General features: G+C 39.8%; 1 protein-coding gene across 4 annotated transcripts in view; it reads left to right on the top strand.

Annotated features, from left to right (window-relative positions):
* Positions 1 to 10,920, top strand: part of tasor2 (transcription activation suppressor family member 2) — a 30,003-nt gene extending 19,083 nt beyond the window's left edge. For all 4 annotated transcript variants that reach the window (XM_074632403.1, XM_074632405.1, XM_074632404.1 and 1 more), the window contains exons 17-22: positions 1,176 to 6,404; positions 7,613 to 7,735; positions 7,822 to 7,975; positions 8,072 to 8,177; positions 8,490 to 8,671; positions 10,226 to 10,920. In XM_074632403.1, the coding sequence (XP_074488504.1) occupies positions 1,176 to 6,404; positions 7,613 to 7,735; positions 7,822 to 7,975; positions 8,072 to 8,177; positions 8,490 to 8,671; positions 10,226 to 10,323 (5,892 nt within the window). In that variant the 3' untranslated portion in view covers positions 10,324 to 10,920. The remainder of the gene's footprint in view (positions 1 to 1,175; positions 6,405 to 7,612; positions 7,736 to 7,821; positions 7,976 to 8,071; positions 8,178 to 8,489; positions 8,672 to 10,225) is intronic.
* Positions 10,921 to 11,869: the final 949 nt, after the last annotated feature.

The following is an 11,869-nucleotide window of genomic DNA, read 5'->3' on the forward strand; positions in this document are numbered from 1 at the left end:
TTGTGGGCTCAGATTGGCTAAGACGCATGGGGCTAGGCCCAGCTACTAGGCAACCCTGTGTAGACTTCCCTCCAAGGCTTGGTATCAAGAAGGAGGCCCATTTTCCATATTCCAGATAAGGTGGCTATGTCCGGTTTTGGCCTTCTCATCAGGGTGTTCAAATCATTCATTTTCTGGTCTCTAGACATGGACCAATTTGCAATGGGAGACGCTACCAAGAACTATTGTCCCTGACAACAATGCTCCCATGCAAACTCCACAATCATTGACGCGTACTTCTGGTACAGTAGAAATAGATTATCTGCAGTTGACGTAGCTTCAGAGATGGCCCATCACATCAGCTCGTTTTATCCCTTTTTAGCCTTCCCTTATGGGCAGTCTAATGGAAGTCCATCCCATCTTCCTGAAGATGCCTCATATGCTCCTAATGGTTTGCACTGTATAAACCATATACTAGAAGAAGTATTGATGTTTGTGTACTTATTTCCAAGAACCCTGTGCAGTGCCTATCATGTCTGTCTTGTGCTGCACTCTGGTAATGCACACATTCCCCAGATGGACTGCACATACCATGCTGCTGATGTACTGTATAAAGGCTACAGAGATTTAACCAACTGAACAGGAATGCCTTCATACATCCCATTTATTGTGTTAGGGCTCTGTTCCGATTGATGGGCATAAAGTTGGCAAGTGGACAGAAAAGCAGGCAAATTTAATGCCAAAATTGGTACTTTGTTTATGACTGATGCATCCCCATGTCAGGCAGCAACTATCTTCTTAAAGAAATACTTCACCTTTAAAATGACCATTTGTGTATCAATTACTCACAGTGTGTTACCTTAAATTCTTGAAGAAAACTTGCCTCCACGGTGAACAAAGAATCCAGACTTGGCCGACAATGGAGTACACACAACTCGTGCAATACAATCCAAGTCTCATTTATCCAGTGGTATGCGCAGTATTTCCCAAACATTTTAGCCAAAATCGTACTACAGAAGCACATTTTTAATTACTATGCAGAATGGTGGAGATCAGTTACAGCAAAGGATTTCATTGGTCAACCTTGAAAAATCACTCAGAGAGAAACAGCAGTCATGGTTTTCACTGAATGAAAGACATTTGTAATAAATATATGTAATTCTTATTCTTATTCTGTTTTCTTTTTCTTTTTCCAGTGTCAGAAAGAGACGGTACAGTCAACAGAGATTATTAACGAGGTGAATGATGTCCGAAGCGCCTCTGAAAATAAGAAGAGTTGTACCCCTTCGCAAAAAACTGGGAGCTTGGAGCACACGAAAGGACCATCTTGTAAAGGTGATGGAACATTCATTCTTGTACAAGAAGCGATGGAAAGTGTATCCGTTCAGCCAGAAAATGATCAGACTGCTTCAGGAATTGGCTACTTGTTACATGGATGCAGCAATGAGAAGAGGGATATGAAAGATGGCATTGAAAATTCTGAAGCTACAGAGATGAGTTTATTGCAAAAACATGGAAGGGATTCATCCAAATCTGTGACAGACAAAGAGGTAGTCTCCAACAAAGCAGCAAGTGATGTGGTTCATACAGTTGAGCATGATGAAAATGAATCCAAACATAGGGAAAGCTGGAAAGTGAAAGAAAAGACATACCAAGAAGGCAATGTAGAACCTTCTCCAAAATTGATTCATACAAATGATGATTCAACAAACAAAGAATCAGGTATATTCTACAATGGAAATCTTTTGGAAAATGATAAGCAGTTATCTAGAGAGGAGCCTAAAGCAATCTCACCAGGCAAGGCTGACAATGTAAATGAAGATGTGGATGATTGTACAGTACACAAAGGTAAAGTGATGAAACATGAAGATCACTTTGAAAGAGAAGATGGACTTGAGGAGAAAGACCGTTGTGTTTCACCTGTGCAAGCCGACAGTGATTTGAGTGATCAGCCAGATAGGGAAAACTGGAAAGTGAAAGAAAAGACATACCAAGAAGGCAATGTAGAACCTTCTCCAAAATTGATTCATACAAATGATGATTCAACAAACAAAGAATCAGGTATATTCTACAATGGAAATCTTTTGGAAAATGATAAGCAGTTATCTAGAGAGGAGCCTAAAGCAATCTCACCAGGCAAGGCTGACAATGTAAATGAAGATGTGGATGATTGTACAGTACACAAAGGTAAAGTGATGAAACATGAAGATCACTTTGAAAGAGAAGATGGACTTGAGGAGAAAGACCGTTGTGTTTCACCTGTGCAAGCCGACAGTGATTTGAGTGATCAGCCAGATAGGGAAAACTGGAAAGTGAAAGAAAAGACATACCAAGAAGGCAATGTAGAACCTTCTCCAAAATTGATTCATACAAATGATGATTCAACAAACAAAGAATCAGGTATATTCTACAATGGAAATCTTTTGGAAAATGATAAGCAGTTATCTAGAGAGGAGCCTAAAGCAATCTCACCAGGCAAGGCTGACAATGTAAATGAAGATGTGGATGATTGTACAGTACACAAAGGTAAAGTGATGAAACGTGAAGATCACTTTGAAAAAGAAGATGGACTTGAGGAGAAAGACCGTTGCGTTTCCCCTGTGCAAGCTGACAGTGATTTGAGTGATCAGCCAGATAGGGAAAACTGGAAAGTGAAAGAAAAAACATGCCAAGAAGGCAAAGTAGAACCTTCTCCAAAATTGATTCATACAAATGAAGATTCAACAAACAAAGAATCAGGTATATTCTACAATGGAAATCTTTTGGAAAATGATAAGCAGTTATCTGGAGAGGAGCCTAAAGCAATCTCACCAGGCAAAGCTGACAACGTAAATGAAGATGTGGATGATTGTACAGTACACAAAGGTAAAGTGATGAAACATGAAGATCACTTTGAAAAAGAAGATGGACTTGAGGAGAAAGACTGTTGTGTTTCACCTGTGCAAGCCGACAGTGATTTGAGTGATCAGCCAGATAGGGGAAACTGGAAAGTGAAACATGAAGATCACTTTGAAAAAGAAGATGGACTTGAGGAGAAAGACCATTGCGTTTCCCCTGTGCAAGCTGACAGTGATTTGAGTGATCAGCCAGATAGGGAAAACTGGAAAGTGAAAGAAAAAACATGCCAAGAAGGCAAAGTAGGACCTTCTCCAAAATTGATTCATACAAATGAAGATTCAACAAACAAAGAATCAGGTATATTCTACAATGGAAATCTTTTGGAAAATGATAAGCAGTTATCTGGAGAGGAGCCTAAAGCAATCTCACCAGGCAAAGCTGACAACGTAAATGAAGATGTGGATGATTGTACAGTACACAAAGGTAAAGTGATGAAACATGAAGATCACTTTGAAAAAGAAGATGGACTTGAGGAGAAAGACTGTTGTGTTTCACCTGTGCAAGCCGACAGTGATTTGAGTGATCAGCCAGATAGGGGAAACTGGAAAGTGAAACATGAAGATCACTTTGAAAAAGAAGATGGACTTGAGGAGAAAGACCGCTGTGTTTCACCTGTGCAAGCTGACAGTGATTTAAGTGATCAGCCAGTACCTATGATGTGTGATGGCCCAGACTCATTAAAAAAGGACTCCATCACAGAGAGTAATCCAGAACCACCATTGGATGAGCAACCACCTCAAGCTGACAACGAAGACGATGCCTGCCATGATTTGCAGTTGAAAAAGCTGTGTGCAAATGGCAGTGGGTTGACAGATGAACCTGCCATTTTAGAAAAATGTCCTCCCGCTCCATCAGAAATGGAGCATATTTCTGCTGAAACTGCAGTTGGGAAAAGTTCAGAAAATTATATTTGTTTGGCAGCAAAGACAGAATTACCCATGTCTGATGAGAACAACTGTTCATTAGATGGGTCTATTCCCCAGACAAATGGCAGTGTTGAAACAGGAAGCCCAAACAAAGTAATGGCAAACTTCAATCAAACAAGTGATTATCATGAAAATCTGGATACCAAAGCAATTGAGGGAGAGCAAAATGTTGATAACACAACTGAAAAAGAACCATTTCATCATCAGTCTCATTCACCTCAGTGTGAAGCTGAAGTGGCACTGACTAAAGAAACATATCTCAAACAGATCGACAAAACAAATGAGGGATTGGAAAAGATCCATAATGTGGTTGTAATTCCATTTATTGGAATAGACACCTCAGGAGAGGATACAATACAACCACATGTCTCACACTCACAAGGCAAGATTGAAGAAGTTGTTCAATGCCAGGAAAAAATACCATTCATCAGTGAAACTACCTACCCTGAAACTGTCCAACCCACAGAGGTATGCAGTACATCTCAAATGTACAATCAAAAGGCAGAACTGTCTGCTGGCAAAATATCACTTTCACATATTGATGCAAGTGAAACCAACCAGCCAGTGGCTTCGGAAAGTGAGTCTGATGACCGGTGTTCTACCCCAACTATGGATGAGAAACCATATGAGTACTTAACTTGCTCTGGCCCAAGTAGTACTAGTGCTTCTGCTTTTAGTGGTCATGAAACCTCCAAAAACTTGACTCAGAAATCACCTAGCAGAGGCTCAACATCCATGAAGGAGGAGATGCCTCACAAGTCTACTGTTAACAAGGATGCCAACCTTCATCATCTTCACCCTGATCTTGAACTAAGAACTCTAAGAGTTCTACAAAGTATAGACAAGTTCCTCTCCAAATCAAGCCACACTGACACTTCCAGCCAGATGAAAACAGCTGGTATGAAACACTCTCTTGATCAAACCCCTTACCCCAGAAGCAAGTACATCCCCACTTGCTTAGCCTCAAGCCATACCTCATCTGACTCTAAGGACAAGAAAATTCGCAATACAACACCAGCAGTGGTGTCGGCCTCTACCTCACAAGAACTGCACACAGAATCAACAGGTCACTTTCTTATATCACCTTTCAAAAGTAAATTAGAGGAAGTACTCGGTGTAAAGTTGCAGCTACAAAAAACTGACTCAGTTCATCAACACTATTTTGAAAGAACAGATAAATTACAGGAAACCTCCGTAGGGCGAGATTGTCATTCTTACAGATCTGTTCCCTCTACTGAGAGTTTGCGAGCCATTAAGCCAAATATTGACCAAGATAAACTCAAAACAACATCACAGACCAATTTAAGTCATGAGCCACATTCATACAGTCAGCGTCCTGTCATGGCAGTGAAACCATCTAAGAGTGATGAAAATCAAGCAGATTACATGTCTAAAGACAGACAAATTGAAAACACTGTAATGTCACATAAAATCCCCCTAATCACATGCACCATACCCACTACCATGCTCTTGGAGAAAAAGACAGAAAGTCTCAAGAGAACTTCTGAAGGACTAAATGATGATAAGCAAGATGCCAGTGAGCTTCCTTCAAAGAGCAATTGGTTTTCAAATGTTAGTGCCAGTAAGCCTAACTCTGATCAAGCTAAATTTGTATGTCTAGATCCCTTATATCAGCACAAAGGAAGGGACTTTTCAAAATTCAACAAGATTCCTTCATCATCTCTCCCCTTGCAGTCTTTTGAATACGCAAAAAGTTCCTCTAAACGTGTTGATGGAAACCAAGGTGTCATGACTTTTCATGAGCAAGTCGGGCAAACAACTAAGGAGTGCATTGCGATGGATCAGAAAGACTGCTCAGACGCATCAACCTCACATGCTGATTTCAAAGATGGTGGCATAATCGATGAAAGTCTTTACTTGGGACCTCAAAGCTCACTCATGTGTACGGTCTATAATACGAGCCAGAAGAGATCTTATTCTTTTCTGGAGCAGGTTTCTCAGAGGTGCCTACAAGATGACCCCACTGAGGCGTCAATGGAGAAGGAGAGCCTTATCTTCTCGGAACAAATGAAACAGCTTTTGAAAAGGACTAAGAGGGAACACAACCGCCAACAGGACACACATGACAAACAGAATTTGTCTTGTGCCAGTCCTGTGACTGTGCACTTTTGCAGTCTAGAGGAGCAGGAGGATTCAGTGGATCACTTGAATGCACATTTGGATGCACCGTCTCTTTTTGGACAAAAAATCAAGGTAGACATGTCTGACAGGAAATACCTGACAGACACCACAGAGGAAGATAAGACTTTGCATCCTCAAAAAATATCTCAAGGAACAGGGAACCCAATGGAACATGCTGGAGTTTCCGGTGTGACTTCAGAGTGTACCAGGGTGTATGAGGCAATGATGAATGATGTTTGTGCTGTCAAAACGGTCCCATCTAGACCTAAGCACTTCAGAATGGATGGAGTTTATCCAAAGACTGAACCAAGTTACCATTTTGACTTCTGTGATGAAATGAAGAAAGAGATGGAGAGTTTCCGCAGTAGTCTGAATTCAGTCGTGAAGAAATCCTGTAAAACAAAGTACAGATTCTACATATTAGTCACGTCAGATGATGCCTTCTTCGAGGAAACCAAGGTAAGAGCTCTCAACACACATCCAATGCAGTATTTCTATTGACTTTATATTAACAATTTTTTTCAAAGCAAAACTCTTTTTAGCTTTCATTCCTGAACTAACTTATGCCACCCAAATCTTATTTTTTGACAATGTAACACTCATCCCCTGTATAGAAAGTGCCAGTACAAATTGGTTATTTGCTCCTTAATGGAGATAAGAGATTGTGGTCAGCTTGGATTCATGTTTACACAGCGGAAATATCCATGCAAACTTCTAGGCAGAACACTCTTGGGGGGTGGGGGAGAATAACGCGTCACTCGCACATTTCACAGAACATAAGCTACCATTTTATTAGGTGTATCAATCCACACTGATTCCGTGCCCTGTGTTTTTTAAGCTATAAGTCTATTTTTGTTGCATGTAGTGAATTGTAACCTGCATAGGCAGTTGTTAAAATAACACATACAGTATATCCCGCTGTATTTGTGTTTTGAGCTTATTAACAGGCAGATTCCCCATTTCTCAATACGATGGTTGGGGAAAGAAAATCAATGAATCAATACATTCAAACACTGTTGATTTCTTCCCTTGGAGCCAACAGAAAACTATTTGGTTCAGTAAATTTCTGCAGTCAGTCAGCCTGGTGAAGTCAGGTTAGCCAGCCGTCGGCCAGAAGCAGCTCCTGGGGAGCTGCGTGAACAGTGGGCAGATAGGCAGACGTCCAACGCAGACAGCTGTTTAAATCACACAAACTGTCCTAACTGCATTGAATCCAAACTGATCACAGCTTCTGAACTTCATTACGGAGCATCAAATATTTTACTGCTCTTTTTCAAGCCTGTGGGGGTGAGTGTTTCATAACTGAAAGATACATTTTGGATGGAGTATCATTAGAGATATATTCCCAGGAGGGTTTTAAAAGGAGTTATGATCCAGACACGTGTGCATAAGCCAAAGCAGCTGAGACATTTCCAGCTTAATGTAACGTCTCACTACATTTGTTGTAACAGCTATTGTAGGTTGGTTGGTCATTAAGAAGATCATATCAAAGGAATACTGAATTCAAGGATATCATACAGCCCTTTAATAACCCTTGTACATATTTGCAATCACAAAATATATTAAAGCAAGTCAAGACGGGACTAATTTTTACTGTTAAAGCAGTGCAAGACTTGCTAATGGAAAATGGCTTTTAAAGTTTGCGTAATTTTCTTTATTTTTAAAAGGCACATTTAGAAGCAGAGGGCCACACTGCTGTACAGCCATCTGAGTTCTTCCTTGGTGAGGATAGTTCTTCATCTCTACTCATCATCCTCAGGAATGAAGACATTGCAGAGCACATTTGTGAGGTAATTGATCAGCTGGTGGAAAAAGATCATGACAAGACTTTTGCAATAGGTAGTCATGAACTAATGACTACTTTCTTCTATCTCAGGTCCCACATTTGCTCGAGCTGAAGAAGTCACCAGGTGTGCACTTTGCTGGAATCGACGAACCAGATGATGTTGTGAATCTCACCCATCAGGAGCTCTTTACGAGAGGTGGCTTTATAATGTTCGACAGAGCAGCACTGGAGCCCCTCAGCCTTTGTATGTCACTTTTATTTGTATACCAGCTTTGTGTAGTTTGAGATCTTGTCATGTAAGCAGCCAGTGCTCATAATATCAACTTTGTATGATTTTAAGGCAACCTGAAAAAAATGTCAGAAATCTTGCAAGAGCTAAGCAGAACGGGGAAGTGGAAATGGATGTTGCACTACAGAGACAGCCGTCGGCTGAAAGAAAATGCAAGGTAGGGGTTAGCTTTGGAAAAATAACTACAAAAAACTCTTGTTTCACACTTCCCTATATAGCAGGTTACAGATGTTCTAAAAGTCTTTTTTTGGTACTTCAAGATTTTGCTAACTGACCTCCTGGCATTAACCACAATGTTTTTCCTTATATTCTCTTCAATATTTTAATTCAAATCTCTTTCACAGATTATCCTTACATTTTCACAGTTACCATACAGAGTGTTTTTCATCATTTTATGAAAGACTCATGCTGATTTTGCACATTATAAAAGACTTTCTGTTAACATTATGTCTCCTCCTCTCATGTCCAGGTTGAGTGCAGAGGCAAAAGAGAAGAAGCACTTCCTAAACTGGTGCCAAGAAACTGGAATATTGGAGGTCTTGCCTTATCATGAGTGTGACCTCATGTCAAAAGATCAGCCCGACTATCTGTCATGTTTGGCCCGGTTGCAGGTCCAGAATATATCAGCCCGTTGCCCTGTTTTTATAACCGGTGAGACACTAATGCACAAATACATTAACTGTACCATTACACTCAATGAGTCTCATGATAGCACAGACTGTATAAGAAGTGGATATAGTCACCGTGACGTTACCCATTGGTTTGCGGACTGCTGTTTTGAAGCCTCGAGTTCAGCATTTTGGCCGTCACCATTTTGTTTTTTTGGAACCAGAAGTGACACAAGAGGGTGGACCTAAGTACAACCGAACGCTGAATAAGACATTTTTAGGCGACCAAAATGTTACAATTAACTTTCATGAACTGAAAACACACTCTGAAAGGGTTAAAGTTTTAAGATGAAAACACGAACAACTCCCAGACCGGCGTGCGACATGTCAATCACAAGGTAGTCATGGACTATAGCATACCCTGCTTTATGGTCTATCCGACTCTAAATGGGACCATAATTTACTAAATGAACATCATGCTGTATTGAAGAAGACTTGAAACTAACGATTGAGACCATAAACTCGTGTTTACAATGTTTACTGAGGTAATAAATCAAGTGAGAAGTAGGCTCATTTTCTCATAGACTTCTATACAATCAGACTTCTTTTTGCAAACCAGAGGAGTCGCCCCCTGCTGGCTATTAGAAAAAATGCAAGTTTAAGGCACTTCAGCATTGGCTTCACTTTTCAGCCCCTGGAGTTGCCCACTACATGATAGCGTTGTCGTTTGCAAGATTTTATAAACATCTCTAATACATAACTAAAAACAATTGCTTTCACTGCTTCAGTGCCTCAAAACCGACCATGTTAATTGGACATTAGTCTTGCATAGCAAAACCCATCTCCACAGCGCTTTGTCACAGCTAAGAAAGGTCTGGTTCTACACATTCTCATTCTGGTATAAGGGAAAAAAACGCTCTGGCTTGTTCGTATTTCTTTAAACCAATCACACTCGTCTTGGGCGACACTAAGCACAGGATGCAGCGACCTTGCAAAATAGATAGCGCAGAAGGGAAGGAGATTGCTGCATGAGATCCGCGGCCAATGGTAGATTTATACCCACAGTCTACATCCTGTGAGGCAGACTAATTGGACATTTAAAAAATCCCCACGGGCAGCTGGTTAGCTCAGTCGGTAGAGCGAGCGCCCATGTATCGCCAAGGCTCAGTCCTAGCAGCGGTGGACCCGGGTTCGAATCCGGCCTGTGGTCCTTTCCGCATGTCATTTCTCTCTCTCCCCCTTTCCAACACTCTATCCACTGTCCTATCAATAAATACTTAAAAATCACCCCAAAAAATAACTTTAAAAAAAAAAAAAAAAAAATCCCCACAAGTCGCATAGTACTGGTTGAGTTTCTGCACTGTGTCCGGGTTAACCTATAAATGTTTTAGTAATTGTACGGTTGTATGTTTTTTTTTAATGCCATCAACCTGCCATTGTCTGCAGATGAAAATTAGCCTGTATGGCTCTAAATCTGGCACATTTACATGATGGACTCAAGTGCTTGTTAATGTGCATTGTCCCTTCTTAAATAAAATAAACATAATCATCATAAAACATAAACATAAGGAATGACATGTTTTTCTTATTCTTACAGATACAACAACAGACAGCGCATTTGGAAAGAATGGGATTTTAACAACAACGTTCGAGTCTTTCCTGACGTATTCGCCAAGCAAAACATTTACAGCCTGACTTGGAAAAAGTCCGATGGACACACAAGTTATGCTATTTCAAGAACACAACGATGAAATACTCACTGGATGTGAGGAGAAACCAGTAACGTACCATTTTATGGTGATATCAAACATATTACTGTACATTGTACGGAGCAATAATTATTGATTTATAATTTTACATGGTTTTTTTTTATTGTTCATATTTCAACTAAGTTATCATTCAGTTAATGGATAGAGTGAGAAAAATGCCAATATACAGGCAGGTGTACTGTATATACTGTATGCATTTTGTATTATATTTGTATTGTAAAATGTTTTTTTACAGTGTATATTTTGTTTTCTTTGATATCTTGACTTTATATATTTGCAGCACAATCATTATCTTTAGTTTTTAGGTAAAATTCAACAAATTGCTTAAAAGCTAAATTAGGCTGTTTTCTAATGGTGTATAAATATATATATTTAAGTATACTACTGTACACTGTTAAGGTTGCTGGCAGTGATTCTTAACAATTGAGTGTTAAATAGTTGGAGCACAGCAATTTAACATTAATACTAATAAGTTAATATGTTTCATGTACAGGGCAATTTGACTGAGAATAAAGAGATTTCTTTAATTGTTTTGCTTTACAGAAAAAATTATCCAAGCTTACGAATCTACACTTGGCGCCTGACTACTCACACTACACTATGGATGTTTTCACACTTGGTCCCTTTCAGCCTTCCAAACGAACTTAGAGTGATGAGTCAGCATTTTTTGCGCATATGTTAACACTCCCAAAGCTGACTCAGACCCCTCTGAAACGAACCGAACTCGGACCACCTCCCGAGGAGGTCTGAGTTCGATCCATGTTAGCCGATTCAAGTACGCGTTGCGGTTCGCTTAATCTTTGCCTTGTGAACACAAAGCGCTCCAGGTTGGCTTTGCCTTTTGCCATTGTATTTTAGCCATCTAGAATTGCCGTAGACTGATCACATGCGCTTGTACGGCTTGTACACTGTGACGATCTGAAAAACAATACGGAACCATGGCATTTTTTCTCATTCATTCAGTCCGTATTGAAGCGCATTAATTAGCGGAGGTTCATGTCAGAATTTAAAGATATTAATTCAATTCAATTCAATTTCTTTTTATATAGCGTCAAATCATAACAGAAGTTATCTCAAGACGCTTTATATATTATTACAATATAAGTTTGTTACTCCTGACTATCTAAAGTTACAGCTTTTATGTGCTTTCAGTCATTTCTTTGAACAGAGGTTTTTGCCGTCACATTCAAATCTATCGCAACATCAAGTCCCCCTCAGCTCAGAATCAAACCTCTGCTTGTCCTTCTTTTGCGACGTTCATTTTTAAAACACTGACTGAGACAGCTGTCAATTAGAGCAGTTCCACTAAAATGTTTATTAAACATAATGTGTAATCTCAGTGTATATACTAAAAATCAGTATGAAGCTTAGACCCGTAGGATCAGTGAATAATGATCTCTATCACTCCTGATGTCATTGGTCGCACTGATGGAACATAATATTGTAGATTATATGTTAATATTTCTGAGTGA

The sequence above is a fragment of the Sebastes fasciatus genome, chromosome 4 (genome assembly GCF_043250625.1).
Source record: "Sebastes fasciatus isolate fSebFas1 chromosome 4, fSebFas1.pri, whole genome shotgun sequence".
NCBI lineage: Eukaryota > Metazoa > Chordata > Actinopteri > Perciformes > Sebastidae > Sebastes > Sebastes fasciatus.